This window comes from Podarcis liolepis, assembly GCF_965112155.1.
Source record: "Podarcis liolepis genome assembly, chromosome: 2".
NCBI classification, from domain to species: Eukaryota; Metazoa; Chordata; class Lepidosauria; order Squamata; family Lacertidae; genus Podarcis; species Podarcis liolepis.
Window position 1 is genome coordinate 127,862,627 of NC_139555.1, and position 27,758 is coordinate 127,890,384.

General features: G+C 48.5%; 6 protein-coding genes across 10 annotated transcripts in view; 4 read left to right on the forward strand and 2 right to left on the reverse strand.

Moving 5' to 3' along the window:
- LOC310701678 (uncharacterized protein) overlaps positions 1-26,303 on the forward strand; it is a 56,426-nt gene extending 30,123 nt beyond the window's left edge. Inside the window, exons 1-3 of one of the 4 annotated variants that reach the window (XM_083492936.1) lie at positions 15,353-15,822; positions 17,872-17,921; positions 21,399-26,303. In XM_083492936.1, coding sequence (XP_083349062.1) covers positions 21,479-22,789 — 1,311 coding nt within the window. In that variant the 5' untranslated portion in view covers positions 15,353-15,822; positions 17,872-17,921; positions 21,399-21,478 and the 3' untranslated portion in view covers positions 22,790-26,303. Of the gene's footprint in view, positions 1-15,352; positions 15,823-17,871; positions 17,922-19,401; positions 19,769-21,398 lie in introns of those variants that run through there. The other 3 variants (XM_083492935.1, XM_083492937.1, XM_083492938.1) reach the window with 3 other exon arrangements.
- The window catches only part of LOC310701520 (uncharacterized protein), a 236,561-nt gene that overhangs the window by 81,717 nt on the left and 127,086 nt on the right, over positions 1-27,758 (reverse strand). The window lies entirely within an intron of this gene.
- LOC310701885 (uncharacterized protein) overlaps positions 1-27,758 on the reverse strand; it is a 211,640-nt gene that overhangs the window by 46,505 nt on the left and 137,377 nt on the right. The window lies entirely within an intron of this gene.
- On the forward strand, positions 5,503-13,786 carry LOC310701569 (uncharacterized protein). Of its 2 annotated transcripts, none has more exons than XM_083492682.1 (2): positions 5,503-5,595; positions 10,811-13,786. In XM_083492682.1, exon 2 carries the CDS (start codon positions 10,918-10,920, stop codon positions 12,292-12,294), a length of 1,377 nt encoding a protein of 458 aa, XP_083348808.1. In that variant the 5' UTR covers positions 5,503-5,595; positions 10,811-10,917; the 3' UTR covers positions 12,295-13,786. The 2 variants fall into 2 exon arrangements, with proteins under 2 accessions (XP_083348808.1, XP_083348807.1); XM_083492681.1 differs by lacking the exon at positions 5,503-5,595 and adding an exon at positions 5,641-5,899.
- LOC310701406 (uncharacterized protein) overlaps positions 20,908-27,758 on the forward strand; it is a 54,118-nt gene continuing 47,267 nt past the window's right edge. The window contains exon 1 of the mRNA XM_083492208.1: positions 20,908-21,154. The gene's annotated coding sequence lies outside the window, so the exon portion shown is untranslated. The remainder of the gene's footprint in view (positions 21,155-27,758) is intronic.
- Positions 22,786-27,758, forward strand: part of LOC310701685 (uncharacterized protein) — a 73,951-nt gene continuing 68,978 nt past the window's right edge. Inside the window, exon 1 of the mRNA XM_083492955.1 lies at positions 22,786-23,023. Coding sequence (XP_083349081.1) covers positions 22,960-23,023 — 64 coding nt within the window. The 5' untranslated portion in view covers positions 22,786-22,959. The remainder of the gene's footprint in view (positions 23,024-27,758) is intronic.

The window sequence follows — 27,758 nt, forward strand, 5'->3', positions numbered from 1 at the left end:
ACACAAATAAAGTCTATTCATTCATTCATCTTATACATAGACTGAAAGGGCTTAAGCTCAGTGAGAAAGAGGAGGATTGGTTTGAGAAGATACTGAATTATTTGGGTAGGTTTGAACAATTTGAGGCAATTAAAATGTTTAAAGTTAAATAAACCTTGTGGAGGGAGGAGCGTTAAGGTACAGTGGTGCCCCGCAAGACGAATGCCTCGCAAGACGGAAAACCCTGCCCTTGAGACTGACCCAGAAACTCCAGCGGGTGCAGAATGCCACAGCGAGACTCCTTACGAGGTCTTCGCTGCGAGATCACATTCATCCGGTGCTATACCAGCTGCACTGGCTCCCGGTGGAGTACAGGATCAGGTTTAAGGTGCTGGTTTTAACCTTCAAAGCCCTATACGGCCTAGGACCCTCGTACCTATGGGACCGCCTCTCCTGGTATGCCCCACAGAGGAACTTACGGTCTTCAAATAAAAACATCTTGAAGGTCCCAGGCCACAGAGAGGTTAGGCTGGCCTCAACTAGAGCCAGAGCTTTTTCGGCTGCGGCTCCAACCTGGTGGAACGCTCTGTCGCAAGAGACAAGGGCCCTACAGGACTTGACATCTTTTTGCAGGGCCTGTAAGACAGAGCTGTTCCACCAGGCCTTTGGTCAGGGCGCAGCCTGACTCCCTCCTTTGGCAATCTTTACAAAACTTTAGTTTATGGTTGCCATCAATTTGTATTTTAATTAATTTTTATAATGCTTTTATAACGTTGCACTGTTTTAGTGTTGTTAGCCGCCCTGAGCCCGGCTTCGGCTGGGGAGGGCGGGATATAAATAAAATTTATTATTATTTATTATTATTATAAAACTCGCTAGACGAATTTCCTATGGGCTTGCTTCGCAAACGAAAAATGTATTGTGAGTTCCTGCAGGGGTTTTTTCCTCCCCCCCCTTTTTCTAAGCAGCTTATCCGCTAAGCCACTAAAAGCTGCTAAGCCACTAATAGCGCTAATCCGCTAAGCCGTCAATGGGCTTGCTTCGCAAGACGAAAAAACCGCAAGACGAAGAGACTCGCGGAAGAGACTTTTCGTCTTGCGAGGCACCACTGTATATAGAATTGTACATATGGTTGAGCTGAATATGTTATTATTGAATATGTATATTATTGAATATTGTATACCCAATGTATTTTTTATTAATCTTGGCAGCCACTTTATCTTGGCAGCCACTGATGTAGCGACTTGGTTCGTATTTAGCTATTCCATCTCTTTCAATTTGCCAGAGGGGTTTATATCTTGTAACTTTCTGTGTGGAATATATTTTAAGGTTGGTGTTTCCCTTCCTGTTGTAATCCAATATTTCCTGTACAGTGGTACCTCGCAAGACGAACGCCTCGCAAGACGGAAAACCCGCTAGACGAAAGGGTTTTCCGTTTTGGAGGCGCTTCGCAAAACGAATTTCCCTATGGGCTTGCTTCGCAAGACGACAGCCCATAGGGAAATCTCCGGGACAGCGGGGAAGCGCAGCGCGTCTTCCCCGCTGTCCTCGGACCCCCTCCGAAGCCTGGCGGCGGGGCGGGGACACCTCCCGCCGCCGCCGGGCTTTGGAACGATGCCCCGATGCCGGGCGGCGGGCGGGAATGCCTCCCCCCGCCACCCGCCACCGGGACCATGCCCCGATGCCGGGCGGCGGGCGGGAACGCCTCCCCCCGCCGCCCGCCATCGGGACCATGCCCCGATGCCGGGCGGCGGGGACGGGGCGGGGCATGGTCACCGCCGCCGGCGTTTAAAAGCACTCTGGGGAAAGCAGCGAAGCGCGCTGCTTTCCCCGAGCATTGGGAAGTCCGGCGGGGGTCCTTGGGATTCCCTCCCACCCCCCGCCTTTAAAAGCACTCCGGGGAAAGCAGCAAAGCGCGGCGTGCTTTGTTGCTTTCCCCGGAGTGCTTTTAAACGCGGGCGGCTGGGAGGGAATCCCTTGGACCCCCGCCGGACTTCAAAAGAGCTTCGGGAAGTCCGGCGGGGGTCCAAGGGATTCCCTCACCGCCGCCCACCTTTAGAAGCGCTCGGGGAAAGCAGCGCGCTTCGCTGCTTTCCCCAGAGTCCTTTTAAACGCAGGCGGCAGTGAGGGAATCCCTTGGACCCCCGCCGGACTTCCCGCAGCTCTTTTGAAGTCTGGTGGGGGGAGAAGGGCTTTTCTTCCTACCGCCAGCCTTCAGAACAGCCTTCTGAAGGCTGGCGGTGGGAAGAAAAGCCCTTCTCCCCCCGCCTGCCTACAGAAGAGGTTCGAGGAAAGAGGCGAAGGAGCGCTGCCCCTTGACCTCTGTCCCCGGAGCTTGCCGTTCCCCCCCGGCCTGCCTTCAGAAGAGGTCCGGGGACAGACTGTCCCCGGACCTGGTCTGAAGGCGGTTTCCATAGGAACGCATTAATTGATTTTCAGTGCATTCCTATGGGAAACCGTGCTTCGCAAGACGAAAAACTCGCAAGAAGAAAAAACTCGTGGAACGAATTAATTTCGTCTTGCGAGGCACCACTGTATTCCCCACCCCAACCCCACTCCGAGAACTTGATTCTTGCTGTGCCATCGACTCTGCCATCTTTCATTGGCATTTTGCCTTTTCCCAGTAGTGATGTATGGAAGTGAGAGGTGGACTGTAAAGAAGGTTGATTGCTGAAGAATTGATGCTTTTGAATTAAACTCCAGCACCATAATTGGACAATGTTCTCGAAGCTACCAGCATGAGTTTGACTAAAGTGCGGGAGGCAGTGGAAGACGGGAGTGCCTGGCGTGCTCTGGTCCAGGGGGTCACGAAGAGGCGGACACGACTAAACGACTAAACCACAGCTAGGGCTGACTTCCAGCTTTCCATTACTAATTAACATCCATTAATAATTATATTCCATTAGGAATTATTTTTCTTTCTTGAGTGAAGGATTGCCACATCATAAAACAATGTAGTGCATGTATAGAGAAAGAACAAAGGCTGTTAGGATTTCATGCTCCCCAGTGCTGATTTTATGTTTGTTATATATTTCACACGGCTGTCTGAGTGGAGCGTGAGACTTCCGGTGTGAGACTGTGAAACTACTTTCACTTTTATGTCGTTCTGTTTTGTTGTTGGAGCTGATGAGAATGGATGCCATTATGCATATGTATGTAAATGTTATGTAAATAAATAGTAGTTTAGAACTAGGATGCTTCTTTCTTCTGCTGTGTTAAGCCAAAAGGCTAGTGTGCACAAATCAAGATGGTTTATGTCGCTGGAGAAGGGGATGCCTTTTCCAGAGCTATGCTCACCGGAGGACGCTCGCTCGGAGGGAGATCCGGAAGGGGGGCTGCAGGTAGGCCAGAGCGTTTCCCAACAAAGGCTTCCCTTCACTCACCTTCCAATCTGGCCAGACAGGAAGGACTGGCCTCCTAGCTGCGAATCTTGCATGAAGGGGGAAGGTGGCAGAGCAGAGAGTGGGCAGTGCCAGAGAGACCTCAATGCAACGGGGAGGTGGCCTAAGTGTGTGTTAAATGCTTCACTGGAAGCTCCTATCACATTATCCCCAAGATAACACACCTAGGGGAGAAATCCTGTGGATGTCTATAGTGTGCAGGTCCCAGACTTAAGGGTCAACTTTCTACAAATCCACAAGCTGCCTGGAGGCAGGAGCCACCTCTGAGCATTGAGGCAGCCACGAGGAAGCTTCCTTTGAAGGTCATAGGGGCACGTGGACCTGGCGTGGCCAGTTTTCAGGGCTCTTTCCAGGAATGGCTGAACCCATCCTTCACAAGTGAGGCCTGGTGTGCTCTCAAAGGGGTGGGGAAGGGAGGGAGAGGCCCAAGGTCTCTGCCTCCTCCACACCCCCTGGGGTTTAGCCTGTATCTGGACTGCACCACTTCAGCCTGCAAGGAAGACCCTCTTTTCTGGGACACATGGATTCCACCACTTGGGGAAGCAGACCAAGTCAGGGGGGAGGAGATGTCCAGCCAGGACCCTCCTCCCTTGGGAGAAGGAGGGCACTGGGGAGCAGTCCATCCTGCCAGCTGCCTCCCCTGCAGTCTGAGGCGGGACAGATCCTGCCCAGCCATAGATCCACCACTCGGGAGGAGTGCAACTTGCGCTATTGATGCTCCCCTGAGATTTCCTGTAACAGGAATAGCAGCTCCGCTGGGTCACGTCCTTGCATGACAGAATGAGTAACAGAATGAACTTCAACAGGGACAAATGTCAGGTCCTGCAGTTAGGCAGGAAGACCCACCTGCACAAATAGAGGATGGGGGACACCTGGCTGACTAGCAGTACATGTGAGAAGGATCCAGGGGTCTCGGTGGACCACTAGCTTAACCTGAGTCCGCAGGGTGATGCAGCAACAAAGAAAGAGAACTCTGTTCTAGGCTGTAGGGTAGGACTCGAACCCATGGCCTCAAGCTGCAAGAAAGGCGATTCTGACGAAACCTTTGCCAGCAAGAGCTGTTTGGCAGGGGAAGAGACTCCCAGGAGAGGGGGCGATGCTCTGGCTCTGTCTTCCAAGGGGGAGAGGAAGGGGGGAGCCCTGGATCTGGAGAGGAGGGGCGGCGGAAGAGCGCTTTGCTACGAAGGGGGAAAACCTTTGCATTTCAATCTTGCCTTTGAACCAAAGCTGTCCTGCGAGCAGCTCACACAAAATCAGCGGATATATATATATATATATTTGTTTTCGTAGATTTTCACGGGTACAGGAATGCAGGTTTTGGTGTCCTCGGGTGTCTTCCCGTGTAAAAGTTGGGGTGTCTAGGCGACGTTTCGACGAGGTCTCACTCGTCATCTTCAGGCTGGTGCTTTCGGCTTCTTGTTACTGGAACAGAGCAGGATCTCAGTGTTTGAGTTCCTATAAATACTGTTGAGGGGGTGTGGTGTATAGCCTCTGCCCAGAACATTGGAGGCTATACACCACACCCCCTCAACAGTATTTATAGGAACTCAAACACTGAGATCCTGCTCTGTTCCAGTAACAAGAAGCCGAAAGCACCAGCCTGAAGATGACGAGTGAGACCTCGTCGAAACGTCGCCTAGACACCCCAACTTTTACACGGGAAGACACCCGAGGACACCAAAACCTGCATTCCTGTACCCGTGAAAATCTACGAAAACAAATATATATATATATATATATATATATATATATATAATGGCGAGGGAGAGCAGCATTTAGGGTGGTCGTAAGTTACTGCTCCGAGTCCCAAAAGGGCGAAGCAACTCCGGTCTACTTTGCGGAGCTGTTGTAACGGGGACCCCCTGCCTCCCCGCCCTGCCTCTCCCGGCAAGGGATTAAAAGATGAAGGGGGGATGTCCCCTTCCTGCCCCGGAGGGCTTTTTCCCAGTTGGGGGGGGTCTCCTTCCCTGCCGCCTCCGGGGATCGAACCCGGGACTTTCTCAGGAGAGAATCAGGAAAACGGAGCTGGTTTGGGAGGAGGAGGATTGGTGTCTTCGGGGAGGGAGGGGCCACTCATTCCTCCCCCCCCCCCCGCCAGTGAGCTCCGCTTCCTAGGGAGGCAGGGAGGGAGGGGGCCAAGGGGGGAGGGGAGGGGCCTGATCCACCTTCCCGGAAGAGGAGCAGCTCTGCAGAGGAGGAGGAGGAGGGGAAAGAGGTGCGAAATATATCTATATATTGGGGGGGGGAGAAGGAGGGGCTTTTCCTCCCCCTGAATCTGCAAACAGGGCAGCTGGGAAGGGGGGGGCAGGATTTGGGGGGGTGAAAGGAAAGTGGGGGATTTCTCCCCCTCCCCCCCTTCTGGGGATCCGGCGAGCGGGGGAGGGGCTGGTTTAGGAGAAAGGAGCCCCTCCCCCCGAGGGGGCGCCTCCTTGGAGACCCCCCAGCCCTTTGTCTTGCGGGGAAGGAAATGGGAATAGCAGAGCGAGCGAGGGAAGCGGAGGGACAGAGAGGACAAAGAGGTAGAGCTGCGGGGGGGAGGGGGCGAAGGGCGGGGAGGGAAAGGGGGCAGGGACCCCCCCCCAACAACAACTCACGTCTTGTGCGCTATCAGTAGAGGCCCCGATGCATGCAATCCGGCTGAAGATCGGGGCCCCTCCATTCGCAGGGATTGCATTGCACGCCCCCCAAGAGATCAGCCTTCCTGCCTTTTACTATGGGAAATGCGGCCGGGGGGGGCCTTTCTGCAGAGGGAGCACCGGCAGGGTTTGCATTGCAAGAGCTCCTTTGCAGCGCAAGAAGATGCTCAGCTGTCTTCGCCGCCTCTATTGCATCTGCAGAAAACAGCAGCAGGAGACTTTTCCAGGTGGTTCACAATTTAGCGGAACCACCTGCAACATCTGGGCCCAGTACGGGCCACATGATCTCCTGCAATGATTTTGCAAAGCTTTTTGCAGATAAAATCGCTCAGATTCGGGAAGAAGTAGACTCCACCGTGGGAGCAGGGCCGGGGCGGGAGAGTGCTAGAGTTCTGTCTAGTCAAGTTGAGTGGGATCAATTCCAACCTGTTACCTCCGAGGATGTGGACAGGCTGCTTGGACGAGTGAAGCCAATCACCTGTCTCCTGGATCCTTGCCCATCCTGGCTTATAAAAGCTAGCCGGGAAGGACTGGGCGATGGGCTTCGTGGGGTGGTGAATGCTTCCCTCCGTGAGGGAGCCTTCCCAGACCCGCTGAAAGAGGCGGTTATTAAACCACTTATTAAAAAACCATCTTTAGATGCGGCCATGTTGGCCAACTATCGCCCAGTCTCAAATCTTCCATTCCTGGGCAAGGTGATTGAGCTGAACAACTCCAGGCACGCCTGGAAGAAGCGGACCATTTGGATCCCTTCCAGTCGGGATTCAGGCCTCACCATGGGACTGAAACTGCCTTGGTCGCACTGGTTGATGATCTCTGGCAGGCTAGGGACAAAGGTGAGAGCTGTTTCCTAGTTCTGCTGGATCTCTCAGCGGCGTTTGATACCATCAACCATAGCATCCTTCTGGACCGTCTTGAGGGGCTGGGAGCTGGGGGCACTGTCATACAGTGGTTCCGCTCCTTCCTCCTGGGCCGTGTTCAGAAAGTGGTGGTGGGGGATGAGTGTTCAGACCCTTGGGCTCTCACTTGTGGGGTGCCTCAGGGTTCTGTCCTCTCCCCCATGCTTTTCAACATCTACATGCAGCCGCTGGGAGAGATCATCAGGGGGTTTGGGCTGGGTGTTCATCAGTATGCGGATGATACCCAGCTCTACCTCTCTTTTAAATCAGAACCAGTGAAGGCGGTGAAGGTCCTGTGTGAGTGTCTGGAGGCGGTTGGAGGATGGATGGCGGCTAACAGATTGAGGTTGAATCCTGACAAGACAGAAGTACTGTTTTTGGGGGACAGGAGGCGGGCAGGTGTGGAGGATTCCCTGGTCCTGAATGGGGTAACTGTGCCCCTGAAGGACCAGGTGTGCAGCCTGGGAGTCATTTTGGACTCACAGCTGTCCATGGAGGCACAGGTCAAATCTGTGTCCAGGGCAGCTGTTTATCAGCTCCATCTGGTACATAGGCTGAGACCCTATCTGCCTGCAGACTGTCTCGCCAGAGTGGTGCATGCTCTGGTTATCTCCCGCTTGGACTACTGCAATGCGCTCTACGTGGGGCTACCTTTGAAGGTGACTCGGAAACTACAGCTAATCCAGAATGCGGCAGCTAGACTGGTGACTGGGAGCGGCCGCCGAGACCATATAACACCGGTCTTGAAAGACCTACATTGGCTCCCAGTACGTTTCCGAGCACATTTCAGAGTGTTGGTGCTGACCTTTAAAGCCCTAAAGGGCCTTGGTCCAGTATACCTGAAGGAGCGTCTCCATGCCCATTGTTCTGCCCGGACACTGAGGTCCAGCTCCGAGGGCCTTCTGGCGGTTCCCTCACTGCGAGAAGCCAAGTTACTGGGAACCAGGCAGAGGGCCTTCTCGGTAGTGGCGCCCGCCCTGTGGAACGCCCTCCCATCAGATGTCAAAGCGATAAACAACTACCTGACATTCAGAAGACATCTTAAGGCAGCCCTGTTCAGGGAAGTTTTTAATATGTGAAATTTTAGTGTATTTTTCATCTTTGATGGAAGCCGCCCAGAGAAGAGATGTTCAACTCCCCTGCCCCCACTACCCCCAGGGATGGGACTTGAACCCCCTGGCTGGAATCCCTGGGGTGCCACGATTCTGGCTTGGTGGGTCCCCTTTGGGTGGAGACTGGGGAGTCCATGGAAGGGTTAATCAATTATTTATTTATTTAATCTATTAGTTGCTTTCTCTTGCTCAGGGCAGCCCAAAGTGACTTACAACCAGTTGTTGTTGTTGTTGTTGTTGTTGTTGTTGTTGTTATGTTCCACAGTGACACTCCAGGGCCTTCTTTGTTGTGTTTCCTGTATTTTGGGGGGCAGAGACAAGGCTGTTCTCGGGGCCTGCTCCCCCACTAGGGAAACTGAGGCAGCCCCCTCAGGCAGGAGATGCAGGGAGGGGCAAGGAGGGGAGGGAGCGGAGTCCCATTCGGCCAGCCCTGATTTAACCCTCTATCCTCTCGTCCAGTGGAAGGTGCTCTCCCATTGCCAGTGTCCAAGACACAATGCAGCCGCCTCGGGAAGTCAGTGGTGCAGGATGATTTGGGAATGTGTGCAGTTGGTGGGACTGTATCAGGAAGATGTTGGAGATCACGGAGGAAGGAGGAATGAAAGCGTTTTCAGAGGAGGGGGAAGATGGAGAAAGTGTGTCCCCCCCAGATAAGACTCCCATCCTCCCTGGCCATGGGCCATCCTTGCTTGGGCAGGTGGTCCTTTGAGTCCAACCACATCTGGAGGGCCAGAGATGCCTCAACTCAGCATAGAAGGTTTCTCTAGGACTCAGTGTTACGTGGGAGTTGGTGAAACTGGATCTTAAGGGTTCTTGAGACATTTCCAAGGGATTGTGATTGGTATCCAGACCCTAACACTATAAATCCAAGGTGTCCCCACTGAGCAGTTTATCAACCCTGCTGGCTGCTGGGGAAGACCTTCTGAAGGAAATCGTTTTCCCCAAATTGCTTCCTTCCTTCCTCCGCTGCTGCTGCTGCCCACACTAAAGGAATGTCTGGATGAAACCTCAAGGATGTCTGGCTCCCATTACAAAGAGATCCAGTTGATATTCTAGAAAAAAGTGTGGCTAAGATTCTGAGTCACAATCATGGCAGAGAAATACAGCCAGGGAATATGAAACTGATTTGAAGATTGGTTATTATTATTATTATTATTATTATTATTATTATTATTATTATTATTTATATTACATTCAGCTGGACACACCACTAGTTTCATCTTTCTTCCCACAATCAGTGTTATTCACCTTTAATACTCACCTTTTTCAGTGACATACATATTTTTATCTTCTGATCTTCATATGAAGAGAAGTATAACACTTTAATAAATAAATCCCAGTTGGAGCAGAGCTAGAATATCCAGAAGCCCTTGGCCACCCACGGCAAAGGAGGAAGAACAGTGAGAGAGGCCTGGACAGGGAATCTCCGCTAAGATAAGCCACTGTCAGGAGGCGGGTGCGAGACCCGGTGGCATATAATTATTATAAATCATAATTGGGGTGGGTGTCTCAGTCTGGCCTTCCCAGCAGTCAGGCTCCAGCTGCTTTCCTTCTGCATCTCCAGCTCTCTCCATTCAAGAATGCAAGGCTGAGAGATGGAGGTCCAACCCCAAAGAACATTCTCCAGCTGAGCACTCCTTCAACCGACCACAAGCACCAAGCCTTGTCACTGTAGCAGGAACCCCCCACCCCAATCATTCTGTTTGTACAAACTTCACACACACTCACACACTACATACACCACATTTCTGTTATAAATTCATAGAAAATCAACCATACATCGGATTTGCACTGTTCCATTTTTATTTTACTCCATATGACAAGGACTATCGGGGGGGTGGCTTGGTTCTGGTCAGCCATAATCCCTTCACCATCCCAGCACATCCACAGGAGCCCTGCCCAGTTTCTATGTCAACCCTGATGATCCCAGACAGAAGACAATCAAGATCACAAAGAACTTGCATATGGGAGTGGGTTCAGCATGGACTGAAACAAAGGACAATGATCAGATCTTCCGGGGGGGGGCAGGAAACTGCAAACTCCCCTTTGTCTCCTGGAAGTGACTCATGGGCAGGGGGAAAGGAGGAACCAGCCAGGTGACAAGACACTCAGGTTACCACCAACTCCTCCCTCAACCCCTCCTTTCTGTAATATATGCATGATGTTTCTGGGGGTGGGCTTGACCTAGAGGAGGGGAATTTCAAAAGTTTTTATAAGGTCTTGCACACCATCTTTCTGGGTCTTTTCCTCTCTCCTGCAAGTGAGGGGAACACCCTGTTGCAACAGTTCAATAAAGGCCAAGCCTACAGGCTGCAGTTTTGCTCCAAGTTATCCTGGTTGGTGTCTTTGTTTTTGTCCAAGGGAGCCCTCGGATTTTTTCCGGTAACATCACTAGACTTATATATGGGTCTCCCAAAATGGTCAGTATGGACGTCCTGAGGCCAAAGGGAATGTGCAGGTGATGAATAAAGATCTAGAGGTCGAAGGGATCCTGATGAATATTGGCCAAGTTCATGGAACATAGAGCAGCACCCTTTCCTGTGAGAAATCACTTTTTATAAAGCGTAAACCCCACAGTTCAACCGTATTCTAAGATAATGCTGCTTCATTAACAATAATTAAGGGTTATGAAAGGCTGGTGATGCATTACCATTATTTAACATTTTTTCTTTTGCCTATGCTAAAAAATTGGAACATATGGAGGACAGGAGAGAATATACAAGATGTTAAAATAAGAGTAGGTGCTAATTGATGTGTGTAATATTCCTTTGTTCTCTTCCTAGGTTTCCTTTCCCCCCACTCCTCCCTGTTGAAAGAAGACAATGGAGAAGGCAGTCAAAATTCTGGAGGGCCATGTCCAATAGGAATAACGAAGAAACCATATAAATTCATGGAATGTGAAAAGAGAGAGGAGAAACAATTTGAAAGTATGGAGTGTGGGAAGAGTTTCACTGACAGTGGAACACTTGGAAAACATCAACGGACTCACACAGGAGAGAAACCATTTAAATGCATGGAGTGTGGAAAAAGCTTTGGTTGGAGTTCAAACCTTCGTATACATAAACACACGCACACGGGGGAGAAACCATATAAATGTAAGGAGTGTGGAAAGAGCTTCAGTCAGATTGGACACCTTAGAAACCATCAACGAACCCACACAGGGGAAAAACCTTATAAATGTATGGAGTGTGGAAAGAGCTTCACCGATAGTGGAACATTTAGAAAACATCAACAGACACACACGGGCAAGAAACCATTCAAATGCATGGAATGTGTAAAGAGCTTCAGTCAGAGTGGATACCTTAGAATCCATCAACGGATTCACACAGGGGAGAAACCATTTGAATGTTTGGAGTGTGGAAATAGTTTCAGTACAAAGAGAGGACTGAATATTCATCATAAAACTCACACTGGGGAAAAACCATTTGAATGTGTGGAGTGTGGTAGGAGCTTCACTAATAACCGAAGCCTTAGAATCCATCATCGAACTCACACAGGGGAAAAACCATATAAATGTATGGATTGTGGAAAGAGCTTCACCTATAGTGGAACATTTAGAAAACATCAACGGACTCACACAGGGGAGAAACCATTTAAATGCATGGAATGTGGAAGGAGTTTTATTGATGGCACAGCACTTAGTATCCATCATCAAACTCACACAGGGGAAAAACCATTTGAATGTATGGAGTGTGGAAAAAGCTTCACTTGTAGTGGAACACTTAGAATCCATCAACGGACTCACACAGGGGAAAAACCATTTGAATGTATGGAGTGTGGAAAAAGCTTCACTTCTAATGGAGCAGTAAGAAGACATAAAAGGATTCACACAGGGGAGAAACCATTTAATTGCATGGAGTGCGGTAAGAACTTTACTGATCGTCAAACACTTAGAATCCACCATCGAATTCACACAGGGGAAAAACCATATAAATGCGTGGAGTGTGGAAAGAGCTTCAGTCGGAGTGGTGCAGTAAGAAGACATCAGTGGACTCACTCAGGGGAAAAACCATTAAAATGCATGGAATGTGGAAAGAGTTTTATTGAGAGTAGAGAGCTGAGAACCCATCATCGAACTCACACTGGGGAGAAACCATTTAAATGCACTGAGTGCGGAAAGAGCTTCAATCGCAGTGGAACACTTAGAAAACATAAATGGACTCACACAGGAGAGAAACCATTTAAATGTAAGGAGCGTGGAAAGGGCTTCACCAATGTTGGAAATGTTAGAAGACATCAACAGACTCACACGGAAGAAACCATTTAAATGTATGGAGAGTTGAAAGAGTTTCTTTCAGAGTGGAACCCTAAATTCATACACAGGAAACTTAGACGACATCAACAGACTCACTCGGGGACAAGCAAATAAATGTATGGAGTGTGGAAAGAGCTTCAATAGAAGTGGAAACCTTGGCAAACACCAGCAAACTCAAAGAGGGAAAACCACTTACGTATATGGAGTGTACGTAGAGCTTCAGTCCTGATGTTCCTACAAAACATCAATGGACTAGCAAGGAGGAAAAGCTTTAAGAGTTGAAACCCTACAATCCACTAACAGAAAATCATAAATGGATTGAATGGAAGGAGTGTGGGAAGTGTTTCGATTGCTTTATATATAGATAATTTTATTAATACAGTGGTACCTCGGGTTACATATGCTTCAGGTTACATACGTGTCAGGGAACTGCCATCAGTGCTGGAGGGAGAGAGCAAGCTCCAGAGAGATTCCAGAGAGCGTCCAGGGATCGGGAGAAGCAGCCCATCTTCTGGGGAAGAGAATCAGCGTAGCACCAGTGGAGAAGGGGGGCAGATGGGGAAATCGGCGAGCCGGTCCCATGACTCCTTGCCGGGGACCAGCGGGGAGAGTAAGGGTCCTCCGCTGCCTACGCCCTCCTTGCGCAGAAGGCTTCCACGCAGGGAGAGTAGGAGGAGACTAGGCGTCAAAGAGCTTCTTTGCTGGAAGAAGTTTAAGAAACGCCCACTGACGGATTCTGCCAGCGATTGAGAGAGCCACGGGTGAGTGGCTGTCCGGACAGAAAAGGTTGACTCAGGCAACCCAGCCAGGTGTTGGCACCGGTTTGCGCACGAGCAACCCCTAGAACCATTACAATACGCTTCAGGTAACCCAGAAATAGTGCTTCAGGTTAAGAACTTTGCTTCAGGATGAGAACAGAAATTGTGCTCCAGCAGTGCAGCGGCAGCAGGAGGCCCCATTAGCTAAAGTGGTGCTTCAGGTTAAGAACAGTTTCAGATTAAGAACGGACTTCCGGAACGAATTAAGTACTTATCCTAAGGTACCACTATATATAATTTTATTTATAAATTGCTTTCAAAAATAGAAGCATTCACTTCCGGGTTGTTGGCATTTGAAATCCCCAAACATTCGACTTCTGAAGCGTTCAACAACCGAGATTCCACTGAGTATCCAGCAATAGTGTGTTGTCCAACGATATCCATTTTTTTAACCAACACGAAGAGGCTGCTTCATAGTAGAAAATCTAGCAGTGCGAAGCCACCTCTATTTTTAGTATCAATCAAAAATTTATACTGTATCTTTGGTGTTTCCCCTCTGCTAGAGTAATCATGAAATATCTCTTTGACATTTGTTAAAGAAGCTTGTATTATTTATTATTGGTAATTCAGAATAAAAACAGTATCTTAGGTAAAACTTTTCTCTTTATGGTTGAAAACCTTCGTAAAAGTGAAAGTTTCATCCTCCCCTATATTTCCAAATGTTTTTAACATTTTTTGATACTCTAACGTAATTGGAATATGTTGCAATTCAGTGTTTTTCAAATAAACCCTTATTTAGTCTCCATCTAAGCAATGAACTCTTTTCACCCCTCATTGTCATCCATGTTGAGTTTTGATCTGATACAGTTCTTGGCTGGATCTCTACAGTCTTTAATCCTGTAGGCAGTCCCTTCAATATCCAGATCATGTTTCTTCTTCCCGCAGAATCCTTTGAATCAGAAGAACATGTTTACTCTTGTTCTAATGGGGGTCTGAATCTCCAAGCATCTGGGTTGGCAAACTAAGGCCTGTGGGCCGGATCAGGCGCAATTGCCTTCTAGATCCGGCCTGCGGACGGTCCGGGAATCGCCACGTGGATTGCCAGCACGCACGTTCTTTCCCTGTCCCTCACCCGGCGGCACTTTTCTCCTGAGGGACGAGCAATCTTGTCCCACACCGGGTGCCATCAATGGGGGGAGTCAGCTCACCCGCCTGCCTGCCTCAGAAGGGTGGCGCTGGGAAGGGGGTGTGACACTGGCTGCCGGCTGCGGCTGCGTTTTCCTCTTGCTCCTCCTCCCTCTCCCTCAGTCCGCCCTTCCTTCCTTTTCTGTGCCCCTTCTCCGTGCCGCTTCCTCATGCGCTTTCTTCGTCACCCCCTCCCTCCTTCATTCCTCCCATGGCGTTCAGGCGGTTTGATGCAGCGGCCGCAGCTGCCGCTTGCGGGTTGGGAAGCAGCAGCAGTTGGTGGGTAAAAGCTCCAGCAACGCCCCGGTTCCCCTGCCTCCGTCCTTGGCTCCGCCGGGGCGGCTGCTTCTGTCTTCACCGGCCAACACAGCCTCCTGCCCTGCCCTGGCACCTGGCTGGAGAAGCCCAACGGGGGCTATTGGGACGACAACTGGGACAGGTAAAGCCAAACATCTTCAGGCCTCTTTGCAGACAGGCCAAAATTGCTCATTTTCCCCCAAAATATAGTCTGGTCCCCAACAAGGTCTGAGGGACAGTGGACTGGCCCCCTGCTGAAAAAGTCTGCTGACCCCTGATCTAGTAGATCCATTGTTGTAACCATATCAAAAAAGTATTTGGTATTTTGCCTTCTTCTGAGACACTTTCCCTCAGTGTTTAGTCATAGTCCAGTGATCCTACTCCCTTAAATTCACCCGTAATAATAATATTTCTGTCATAAACCTCAGACATACTTTGCTCCAATAGTTGGAAGAAATCTCATGCAAAGAGGGGCTCTGAATTGGAAAGTCCCAGTCCCAAATCTTAATCCTGCCACCCTAAGATATTATAAGCAAGCCCCACATTCCTCTTTCCACCTGCAATAGGGAGGTTAGAACAACACTTAATACCCGGCAGGGATCACAAGAGCCAGAATTGCTTAAAATTGCAGGGAGAGAGAGAAAAACTGGATTTGAAATGACCAAACCACAAGATGAGAAGTCTCCCTCCTAAATGAGGGAAGGGGGAGGCATTGGGGGGGGGGCTTTTGAAGTCTCCCTGCTGGCAAGGGAATTCCAGAGCAAGGACGCCTCTGTCTGTCTGGATCCCTCACTGCCTCCCAATCCAGGGGGTGTTTTTTCAATGGGGGGGCTGGTGTTTGAAGCTGGGCTTGGCTGTTAGGGGGCGTAGCTCAGCAATGCAGCCGTTGCTCTGCATGCAGAAGGACCCCGGCTGAGTGCTTGGCATGCAGAAGGAGGCCCAGAAGGAGATCCTCCCCCTGCCTCAACTTGCCCAGCTTCCCCCCCTCCCTCCCTGCCGCCAGTTGGGGGGCGGGGGCCGGGTCCCCATGGAGCCCCCAGAGCAGGAGGCCAGAGGCAGCGCCGCCCCGTCTCCTTCCCCTCCGGACACAGGGAGGGGCTGCTCTGCCGACGTAGCTCTAGGGGCAAGCGCGTCGGAAAAGGAGCCGGAAGTGGCGCTGCCAAACGCGCCGGAAGTGGCCAGACAGGGAAAGGAGGAGGAGGGGCGTCGCTGAAGAGGCCCCCCCCCGTCGCCGCCGCCCTTTCTATTGCAGACAAGGAAAGCGGACTAATCCGGAGCCAGGGAGGCGGAGGACCAAGAGGTAAAGAGGGAGGGAGAGGAGGGGGGAATAGGGAAGGGGGGGATAAGGGGAGACCCCCCCGTAAGGAAAGCGCCCTCCCTGGGGCCCGTCGACAGGGGCCCCGATCCAGGCCCCGACCCAGGTGGGAAGGGGGGACCCAACACCTGCAGGGATCTACACCTGGCAAGATCTCCTGGGCAGCAGCACCGCCAGACTCCCCTTTCTCTTTCCTGGGGGCCGAGAGATGCTCAGCTGCCCTGCCCCCCCCCCCTGGACGCCCCCAGCAGGGCTGGGGGTGGAGCTGAGGCCCCCCATTCTCCCGGCTTCCCCCGGCAGGAATCCCTGGGGTTGTGGGGCGCCTGGCTGGGTCCCTTTTGGGTGGGGAAACGGAGAGAGGGAGTCCATGGAAGGGTTAAAGGAAGGGGAGGAGCCTCGACAGAGACCCCTCCCCTTCCAGCACCACTGACCCCCACCCCCATCACCCAGCTTCCCTGCTGAGGGTGTTGGCTGTCCCAGATCATCTGTATTCGCTAGGACTTATCTCCATACTTTGGATTGTCCTGAATACCACCAATTATAGCCTAGCCCAAACCCAAAAGTCCTGCTAGGATGCATCTTGGCTTGCCTGCTGATGAAACTGAGTGTGTGAGGATTGATAATATTGTCATTTATCCATTTTAGACCCCTAAGTAGTAGCAGCTGCCAGGACATTGTCCTGTTCGCCTCTGTATACTTCCAGCCTTATTTCAGACGTCGTGGTAGATTGCAAGCAGGGTGAATTTGATATAAATCAAATTGATTTCAATCACAATTTACAATAAATCACTAGTCAGTATGATTCTATTTAAATCAAAAATTTCTGACTTGGTTACACTATTAGAAATACATAGACAGATAATTATGAAATCATTCTGAGGTTTAATAAGTTTACTGTCTATATTTGGACAACATTTCTGCTGTAATTTATTGGAAGGAGAAAAATAATCATTTCCTTAATAACAACTTAAGCAATTTATTTAACTAAAACAATAATATTATAGCATGTTGGTAAAAATATTTTTTTAATAAAAAAACAACCAAGCAGACTGAGTTTTAGCACACATGGAAAACTCGGAACTTGTGGATTTCACCACCTCCACTACCAGCCACCCCTTTGGATTGGCTTCTGCATTCAGGTGCCTATTCTGTACAGTTAAGTGTTAGTGCGGCTGTTGGAACCCAATGGGATTGGGAAGAGGTTGCCAGCCCTGAAGAGCCTTCAGCGCTTGCCTCAAGTCTGACTTGCACAATTATTACACAAAGACCCCAAGATGTGTGGAGTATTCTGCTCACAAGGTTGCACTTTTATTTTTACTGCTTCACACTTAGCTACTTGTGCAGATCTCTTCCACTGCAAACCATCTGTTCATTGAACCTCTTAGAACTCAGCATCTAAGGGGTTGATTCTGTGTCTATAAATCTGCAAAGGAACAATGGGATTAAGGTTTCCCCTCAACTCTGTATGTTTATTTTATAACATTTTTCCTGTGAAGAAAAGGCATGTTATCTCTGCAGACACAAATTCACACTTTTGAGAATGGCAAAAACGAGCATCTGTGACAATATCTTCTCATTAGAAAAACTTCCCCAAATAATCTTACAGAATTACCCCACCTCCCGCAGAAGCCGCGCGCCCTTTAAAAAGCACGCCGCTCTTGGGGACTTTTCCCTGAGGAGGGAGAAGGGACTGACTGGCTGCGTCAGTCCCTTCTCCCACCTCGTAAAAAAGCTCGCAGGAGCCGTGCGCTCCTTAAAGGGTGCGCAGCTCCTGTGGGCTTTTGCGGGAGGTGGGGAATACTCCCAGAGCTTGTCGGGGCTGGCGGGGGAAGCCCGGGATGAAGGCTCGTTGCTGCCCTGCGGAGGCTTCGCAGGCTACCCCAGAAGCCAGAACAGCTAGAGAGAGCGCTGCGCAGCGCTCCCTCTAGCTGTTTTAGCTTCTGCCTTAGTGGCGCAATGCCTCCGCAGGGCACCGGGGAGCTCTGCTCAGCGCTCCCTTTAAATAATATTTTTCTTCTTGAATTCCCCCTCTAGAAACTAGGTGCGCCTTATGATCAGGTGTGCCTTATGGAGCGAAAAATACGGTAGGTAGGAGAAAATAACAGAGGCCAACCAGAGTATATGGCGAAGCAAAGCGGCTAGTAGCCTGATCTTTATTGCAACAGTGTCCCCCCCTCACCACAACCAGGAGGGAGGTGTGCAAGGCCTTAAATAGTCTTTTGAAATTGCCCACCCAAGACCACCCCCCCAAATATCATACAGAAGGAGACCGTCTACAGCAGGAATACATCACAGGAGGCGGTCTACAGCAGAAAACCTGTCCTCAAGGATACCTGTTAATGGTCACTAACTGCATTACCTAGGCAGCCTGGCCATTCTTTTGTGATGGTAAATACTTTAGTTCCTTAATCCAGGTCACAGGCTCACCCTGTTCATCCCTCTTTAAGGCAGTATTTGTAAACACAAAGACAATGAGAAGGCTTCCATTTGCCTCCTTTACTGCAGAGGAATATTTGAGGACATTTCTGAGCACAATTCAAAGTGTCGGTGCTGACCTTTCAAGCCCTAAACGGCCTCAGTCCTGTATACCTGAAGGAGCGTCTCCACTCCCATCGTTCAACCTGGACACAGATCCAGCGCCGAGGGCCTTCTTGCAGTTCCCTCATTGCTAGAAGTGAGGTTACATGAAACCAGACAGAAGGCCTTCTGGGTAGTGGCGCTTGCCCTGTGGAATGCCCTCCCATCAGATGTCAAGGAATTAAGCAGCTATCCCATTTTTAAAAGACATCTGAAGTCAGCCCTGTTTAGAGAAGTTGTTAATATTTATTGCTGTATTGTTTTTAACACTCGGTTGGGAGCCGCCCAGAGTGGCTGGGGAAACTCAGCTATATGGGCAGGGTATAATTAATAGTAATTATTATTATTATTATTATTATTATTATTATTATTATTATTATTAGTCTGTGGTGCTCAATGTTTAGGCATAGTAAATATTAGGATTTAATTAGAACTTGTGTGTTATAGCAGGGATATGTTATAAGATGGTCTCAGTGTATTTTAGAAAGGGAGTTATGTAAAGGGTTTTTTGTGTTTCTTTGTAAATACTGTATGTCAGACTGAGAATGTCATTAGGAAGGCCTAGGAAAGGGTCACCTGCTTCTGAACATCAGAAATGAGCATGGAAAGAGTTAATATCATTAACCTACCGGAATCGCCCCCCTCCCTTTGTAACAAGCAGCTGTAGTTCTTTTGGGATTTAATATCAGCTCATGAAAAGTTGGGCACACGACCCGGAAAGTTGCCTGGCTCCCTCCGTCTGAAGGCGGAGATATGCAGCACACGCCATAGTCGAATTCGGCTGGACTTGCCATGGGAACGCAGAAGGGGCAAGCAAGGAAGGGGGAGACGGCCAAAGAAATCTCCTCTCCCCCAAGTGCCCCCCCTGCCAATTCCGTAACCTTAGCAAAGCCCAAGTTCAAACATAAGCCCCTATTTAAAAGAGGCCCCCATAAGGATGACACTGGACTGCCCTTTAGGGTTGCCGTAAGTTACTCTTCCAAGTCCCAAAAGCGTGCAGCAACTCCGGTCTATTTTGCAGGGCTGTTGTAACGGGGACACCCTACGCCACCGCCCAGGGCAGCCCAAACTGACGTATAACCAATCGTTGTTGTTGTTGTTGTGTTCCACGGTGAGACTCCAAGGTCTTCTGTATCATCTTTCCTGTGCAGTGGATGCTCAGGTTGTGAACGTGATCGGTGCGGGAGGCACATTCACAACCTACAGCGCTGCGTCTGCGCATGTGTGGGTTGCGATTTGGTGATTCTGCACACGCACAAAGCGTGATTTAGTGGTTCTGCACATGTGCGAGTGCTGAAACCCGGAAATAACCCGCAGCCCGGAAACGCACAACTCGAAGCATCTGTAACCCGAGGTATGACTATTTTGGAAGGCAGCGAGAAGGCTGTCCTCCCTCCACCGTGAGGGAGACTGAGGCAGCCCCCTCAGGCAGGAGGTGCAGGGAGGGGCAAGGAGGGGACGGAGCTGAGTCCCATTTGGCCTGCCCTGATTTAACCCTCTATCCCAGGCATAGGCACCCTAAGGCCCATGGGCCAGAAGTTTGGAAAAACTTTAAAAAGTATAAGAACTCACATTAGGTAGTCAAAAAATAGTAATTGAAAGAAAATGCTTATAAAAAATAAGATAATTAACATTTAGCTCCTGTTACACATTATATCCACAAAAGTCAATAGAAAAAGCATAAAGAGATGATGTTCAAGATGTGCCCTTTGGGAAATTATAAATCCTATTATTATTATTATTGTTGTTGTTGTTGTTGTTATTATTATTACATTCAGGTGGACACACCACTGATTTCATCTCCTTTCTTTTCTTTCCCACAATCAGTGTTATTCAACTTTAATACTCACCTTTTTCAGTGTCACATATTTTTATCGTGATCTTCAGTTGAAGAGAGGTATACAAATTTAATAATTCCCAGTTGGAGCAGAGCTACAATATCCAGAAGCCCTTGGCTTTTTATCTTGTGATCTTCATATGAAGAGACGTATACAAATTTAATAAATAATTCCCAGTTATTCCCAAAATGGTCACTATGCACCTCCTTAGGCCAAGGGACTGTGCAGGGGATGAATAAAGCAGTGTTTCCCAACCGGTGTTCCGCGGCACACTAGTGTGCCGTGAGACACCGGCTGGTGTGCCGTGGGAGGGAGGCGGGCGAGTCGGGCGGCGAGAGGCGGCGGCGGCGAGGATCCGCGTCGAGCCGGGGGCGGCTCCGCGGTGCTGGTGCCGAGCGGCGGGGCAGCGCGCGCAAAAGGGAGGAGCGCGAGACAGAGGAGGAGGAGGAGGCCGGCATGTCCGGGCAGCAGCAGCAACAGCAGCAGCAGCAACTCCCGGCGACGGCTCCTCCTCCACCCGCTATCGCCGCCACCACCACAACAGCCGCCGCCGCCTCAGCTGCCGCCGTCCCTTAGTCCCTCGCTCTGCTGCCTCCTCCCACCCCGGCAAGGGGAAGGGAAAAAACTTTCACTTTTGTGCGTCCCGGCATGACGCTGCGCGCTGACGTCACGGGGCGGGGCTTTAATGGTGGTGTGCCGCGAGATTTTTTTCCGGTAAACAGGTGTGCCGTTGCCCAAAAACGTTTGGGAAACACTGGAATAAAGATCTAGAGGTCGAAGGGGACAAAATGTGGCCCAAGGGGTAGAGGATTATAGTGCAGCAGATGAAGAACTTCATGATGAATTTAGGACCCTGATGAATCTTGGCCAGGTTCATGGAACATAGAGCAGCTCCCGTTCCTGTGAGAAACCACTTTTTATAAAACGTAAACCCCACAGTTCAACCGTATTCTAAGATAATGCTGCTTCATTAGCAATAATTAAGGGTTATAAAAGGCTGATGATGCAATGACCATTATTTTAAATTATTTCATTTGCCTTTCCTAAACATTTGGAACATATGGAAGACAGGAGAGATTGTACAAGACGTTAAAATAAGAGCAGGTGTTAATTGATGTGTGTAATATTCCTTTGTTCTCTTCCTAGAAAACAAATAGGATTTTCTCCCCACCCCATTGAAAGAAGACAATGGAGAAGGCAGTCAGAATTCTGTTGGGCCATGTCCAATGGGAATAACAAAGAAACCATTTAAATACATGGAGTGTGAAAACAGAGAACATAAACAATTTGAAAGTATGGAGTGTGGAAGGAGCTTCACTGACAGTGGAAACCTTAGAAAACATCAGTGGTCTCACTCAGGGGAGAAACGATTTAATTGCATGGAGTGTGGAAAGAGCTTCACTACTAGCGGAAGCCTTAGAATTCATCTACGGACTCACACGGGGGAGAAACCATTTAATTGCATGGAGTGTGGAAAGAGCTTCACTACTAGCAAAAGCCTTAGAATTCATCTACGGACTCACACGGGGGAGAAACCATTTAAATGCATGGAGTGTGGAAAGAGCTTCAGTCAAAGTGGAGACCTTAGAGTTCATCAACGGACTCACACGGGGGAGAAACCATTTAAATGCATGGAATGTGGAAAGAGCTTCACTACTAGTGGAAGCCTTAGAATTCATCTACGGACTCACACGGGGGAGAAACCATTTAATTGCATGGAGTGTGGAAAGAGCTTCAGTACTAGCAGAAGCCTTAGAATTCATCAACGGACTCACACGGGGGAGAAACCATTTAAATGTATGGAGTGTGGAAAGAGCTTCAGTCAAAGTGGAGACCTTAGAGTTCATCAACGGACTCACACGGGGGAGAAACCATTTAAATGCATGGAATGTGGAAAGAGCTTCACTACTAGCGGAAGCCTTAGAATTCATCAACGGACTCACACAGGGGAGACACCATTTAAATGTATGGAGTGTGGAAAGAGCTACAGTCAGAGTGGAAACCTTAGAATTCATCTACGGACTCACACGGGGGAGAAATCATTTAATTTCATGGAGTGTAGAAAGAGCTTCATTAGTAGCAGAAGCCTTAGAATTTATCTACGGACTCACACGGGGGAGAAACCATTTAGTTGCATGGAGTGTGGAAAGAGCTTCACTACTAGCAAAAGCCTTAGAATTCATCTACGGACTCACACGGGGGAGAAACCATTTAAATGTATGGAGTGTGGAAAGAGCTTCAGTCAAAGTGGACAACTTAGAGTTCATCAACGGACTCACACAGGGGAGAAACCATTTAAATGCATGGAGTGTGGAAAGAGCTTCAGTCAAAGTGGAGACCTTAGAGTTCATCAACGGACTCACACGGGGGAGAAACCATTTAAATGCATGGAGTGTGGAAAAAGCTTCATTCAGAGTGGAGACCTTAGAAGACATCAACGGAGTCACACAGGCGAGAAACCATTTAAATGCACGGAGTGTGGAAAGATCTTCACCGACAGTGGAAGACTAACACTACATCAACCGGCTCACATTTAAATGCATGGAATGTGGAAAGAGCTTCAGTCAGAGTGGAGACCTTAGAAGACATCAACGGACGCACACAGGGGAGAAATCATTTAAATGTATGGAGGATTGAAAGACCTTCACTGATAGTGGACACCTTAGAAGACATCAACGGACTCACAGGGGAGAAACCATTTAAATGTATGGAGTGTGGAAAGAGGTTCAGTTGTAGTGGAAGTCTTACAAGCCATCAAAAGACTCCGAGGGGTAAGAGCTGTAATAGTGGAAACACCTTCAGGCCATCAATTAACTCAAAGAAGAGAAAGGATTTAGACAGAAGGAGTGTTCATCCTGCTTTGGTTATTATGCAACACTTTTTAGAGTGTAGGACCTGTTTTTCTCTAAGTTAACACTTTCTTTCTTTTTTATAGGTTTTATTTTGCTTAAACAGGTACATATAAATATAAACAGCCAAAAATTACAAAGGAAAATTTCTTAAGAGTAATGAAAAAAAAGTACAAAAAGTATTGAAGTACATGACACAGAACATAAGCAACTATAGGAAAGATAAAAGAAAAGAAAAAAGAAAAAATGCAGGGGAAATGTGTGTGTGTCCTATGGGGCGAATACAGGCTTTTTTTTGCGCACCGACCCCTCTTGCTCTCCAGGCTTCGCGGACCTCTCCGCAAGCAGTGGGAGCGCTCCTGCTGCTTGCGGAGAGTTGCCGGCATGCCGAAGCCTGCGCGCGCTGAGATCAGCGCATCCAGGCTTCGCGGACCTCCCCGCAAGCAGCGGGAGCCAGCGCTGGGCTCCCACGGCTTGCAGAGAGCTGCCTGTTTGGGGGCTGGGGTCGGGGGAAGCCTGGGCCTCCCCCGACCCAGCCCCACGCCTGGGGGGGAAATAATTTCCCCCCCTTTATTTCCCCCCAAAAAAACTAGGTGCGCCTTATGGGACGGTGCGTCCTATAGGGTGAAAAATACGGTAAATAGCCTAGTTTTGGGAAGTGTATCTGAAATAGTATCTGAAACCATTCCTAGTAAAAATTCTTCCGGTTTCGTGCTAAACGTAGTTTTTATCAATCTCTTTATCTCTTCATAAATCATGTTCCAAAATCTTTGTATCTCTAGACAGGACCACCACATATGGTAGTATGTTCCTATCTGTTCCTTACATTGCCAGCACTTGTTATTGTTTGATTTATTTATTTTTGCAAGTTTTACAGGGGTCAGGTACCACCTATAGTACATTTCCATAAGATTTTCCCTTATAAGGAGACAAGCCGTGAATTTTATATTTTTAGTCCATAATTTGTTCCAAATATTGGGTTTGATCGTATGTCCCAGGTCCCTCTCCCATTTCACTGTAATTTCTTTGATATCTTCCTCCTTTCTTTGCCAATTCAAAAGTAGTTTGTACATTTTAGAAAGTGTCTTTTGATTATTATATAAAATATCCTTCTCTAGATAGGATATTTTTTTGTCAAATCCTTTGGTTCTTTTATCCTTTTCAAGGGCGGCTTTTAATTGATAATACTCCAGCCAGGTTATTCCCTTCTGTTTCAATTTGCCTAGGTCCTTTATTTTCGGAACACTACTTGTTTCCTCTACTAAATCCTTATATGTTAGCTAATCGCTGTTCATATTCAGCCTGTGGACCGAAACAGATTCCATTGGTGACAGCCACCATGGTGTTTTGGTTACTACTGATTTTTTACTCCTCTCCCATACTTCATATAATGCCCTTCTCACCATATGATTTAAAAATCCTTTGTGAGATTTAACCTTGTTATAGCCTATGTAGCCATGCCACCCGTACACAATATCCCATCCCTCCAGATCTAGGACTTCCATGTTTTTAATTAATATCCATTCCTTAATCCATGTCCAGCACACTGCCTCAAGGTACAGTTTAAGCTCAGGGACCGCGAAGCCTCCTTTCTCCTTCAACTCTGTTAGTAGCTTAAATTTTATGCGTGTTTTTTCCCCTTGCCAAATAAACTTGGCAAGGTCTTTCTGCCAATCCTTAAAACACTTTACGCCTCTAATTATAGGTATTGTTTGGAACATAAAAATCATCTTTGGCAATACCATCATTTTAACTGTGGATATTCTCCCCCACAGGGACAAATTCAATTTTCCCCAAGTCTCTAATTCTTTTTTTATTTCCTTCCACTTCTTCTCATAAGTGTCCTTATATAAGTTTATATACTTTCGTTCACATCAATAACAGGAAATCAATCTTAAACGCATGCAGCGTATGTGAGCTTTTGTTGTTTGCATGTAATGTTGTCTAGACATGTATTTAAATAATGAAGGTAACATTTCACAATAGTAAGTAGAATATAATATTTAATGTGAATCTGTAGTGTTGCTTCTGAATGAGGAGTGAGCTGGTGTTGGTGTTTGGTGGAGGGAGCTGGAAATGTTTGTATCTGGGAATGGAGAGTTGCTCAAAGTGGAGCTGAGACTGGTGGTGTTGCTTTGGAAGCAGAGTTAGACTAATATTATAGGAACAGCAGCATAACTCCCATTGTTATAGTTGCAATAGTGGAACCATGAAGACACAGAAAGATTGAAAGCACCTACTTATATGCCGAAGGTAATCTTGAAACCCTGATCTATTCTTTTGATTTATAGATGCATTATGTCAGATATAATATGTATAGATATATTTGGTGGCAGGAGAAATATAAGGGGCATTCCCTGGCATAACCAGGAAAGGCTCTGTTCCCAGCTGCACGTCTTGCATGAGGAGGGAAGGGGGCACAGGGAAGAAGGGGCCGTACCAGAGCATCTCAGAGCAATGTTGGGAGGGGCACATGGTGACGCAAGTGTGTGTAGAATGCTATCCCCAAAATGACGCAAGCGAGAAGCAATATGGATGAGTATAATGTGGAAGGAGGTTCCGGTAGGTCCCAAACCCAGAGTGCTAAGGGTCAGCTTCCTCTAATTCCACCAGCTGCCCCAAGACAGGATCCCCCTCTGGGCCCTGAGGGTGGAAAGCCTCCTTGCACTTTTGCAACTGGACATGATCCGAGGGAGTCCTGCCAGCAGAGCAATGCATACTATTGATGTAATTATATTATTGTTGCTGTTGCCATCATGGACTGGCTGGATGCAGAGAAGGGGGGAGACCCTTCTTTTCGCTCTCCTAAATCTTCCACCATTCCTGCTTCATGCTTCACTGGATTCCATGAGTTTTAGTTTTATTGGGGGGGGGGGGGCTTTTCTCTATCCTCTTTCTCCATTCTATCTGACATGTCCTTCCTTCCTCGTCTTCTCTCCAAACTGAAAGGTCCCAGATACTGAACTGTGTACAGTACTCCAAATGTGTTCACACCATAGATCTCCATAAATAATTTCCATTCCTCCTTAAGGAGCAGCCATGAGATTGGTACGTGTCTGTTTACATTCCAGCACAGTATGCTGGGAATTTCTGTTGTGTGTATAGCTTTTGCTTTTCTGTCTCTCTGAGAATACAAAGAGAGAGATGGAATGTTTCTTTGTCCTGATTTATGATTAATAAATCCGTAGTTGTAGTATGCTTCCACAAGCCTCACGCCTATTCTGTGTCTGCAGTTCGCTCTGGTGATATAGTGTGCCCTGGCTTTGAAGCCTGGGTCACTGATTTACATCGGAGCAGAGGCTGATGGGTCTTCGCAGCGGGACGGCTGGAGGGAGATGATCCACCTGGGACTAGCCAGCTGGCCTTGTGACCCTCTGCATGCCAACAAGATCTGCACTACAACCATTAGGAGAGTGGCAGGTGTATTTTCAATCGGTTCCCTAAACATCCCCAGCGTGAGATTTGCATTTTCCCGAGCCAGTGCACACAGGGTCAACAATTTCCCAGAGTTACCTAACATGACCCCAAGGTCTCACTCCTGGTCCCTCACCTCCTCCTCATCAGCCCAACGTGCATCTGTTTAATCTTGTTGACCATGAACTGGAACCCTGCCAGAACCAATGGATGGATGGTGCCAGCTTCGTTCTATGACAAAGGAACATGTAAAATGTCAAAAATAAAGAATTTCCCTGAAGGCCTTCATAGGTCTTCCAAAAGTTACTTTCTCTCTTTGACATCTGATGATGATAATGATGATGATAATAAATTATTATGGGGGCGTGTGTTCCACAGGGAGGGCGCCACTACCAAGAAGGCCCTCTGCCTGGTTCCCTGTAATTATGAGGGAACTGCCAGAAGACCCTCGGAAGTGGACCTCAGTGTCCAGGCTAAATGATGGGGGGATTTTCTTTTCCTTGTGTTAGATGGATGTTGAAACAAGGTGTGATTGACTAGGCCATGTCTGGATCACAGATTTCTACCCAAGAGCCACAATTGCTTTGCATTCACAAACACTATGTGAAATATCACTAGTAAATAGAATAATTTAAACAAGGAAACCAACAACAGTATTAAAATTGCAGGGGGAGAGAGAAAAACTGGATTTGAAATGACCAAACCACAAGATGAAAAGTCTCCATACTAAATGAGGGAAGGGGGAGGCATGGGGGGGGGGCTTTTGAAGTCTCCCTGCTGGCAAGGGAATTCTAGAGCAAGGGCGCCTCTGTCTGTCTGGAGTCCCTCACTGCCTCATCTCCAGCAGGAAGGGGGGGTTTCCAGACTGGGACCCTTCACTCTTAGGGGGAGGTGCTGGGGCCTGGGCAGCTGGATGGATGGATGGACATCAGCCTGCAGAAATGCTCCCCCCTTCCTTTCACAGGACTGTTGTGGTGTTGCATGTGAGTGACAAGGCAACACTCAAGAACAGTTCCCACCAACCAACATTACATCATTCCTCCACTGCCCACAAGAAGATGATCTTTCCTCTACACATGGTAGAATCCTAGAATTGCAGAGTTGGAAGGGACCCACGAGGGTCATCTAGTCCAGCCCCCTGCAATGCAGGAATATTTTGCCCAAAGTGGGGCTCAAACCCCCGACCCATAGATTCAGAGTCTCATGCTCTACCGGCTGAGCTCTAAAAGGGAGTTTCAGTTCA

Excerpts from the sequence above, each read along its gene's own strand:
- LOC310701569 (XM_083492681.1), top strand. The coding sequence starts at position 5,848 with ATGGGAATAGCAGAGCGAGCGAGGGAAGCGGAGGGACAGAGAGGACAA. Across the intron at positions 5,900-10,810 it reads GGGACAGAGAGGACAAAGAG|GTTTCCTTTCCCCCCACTCC; the intron begins GTAGAGCTGCGG and ends TTCTCTTCCTAG.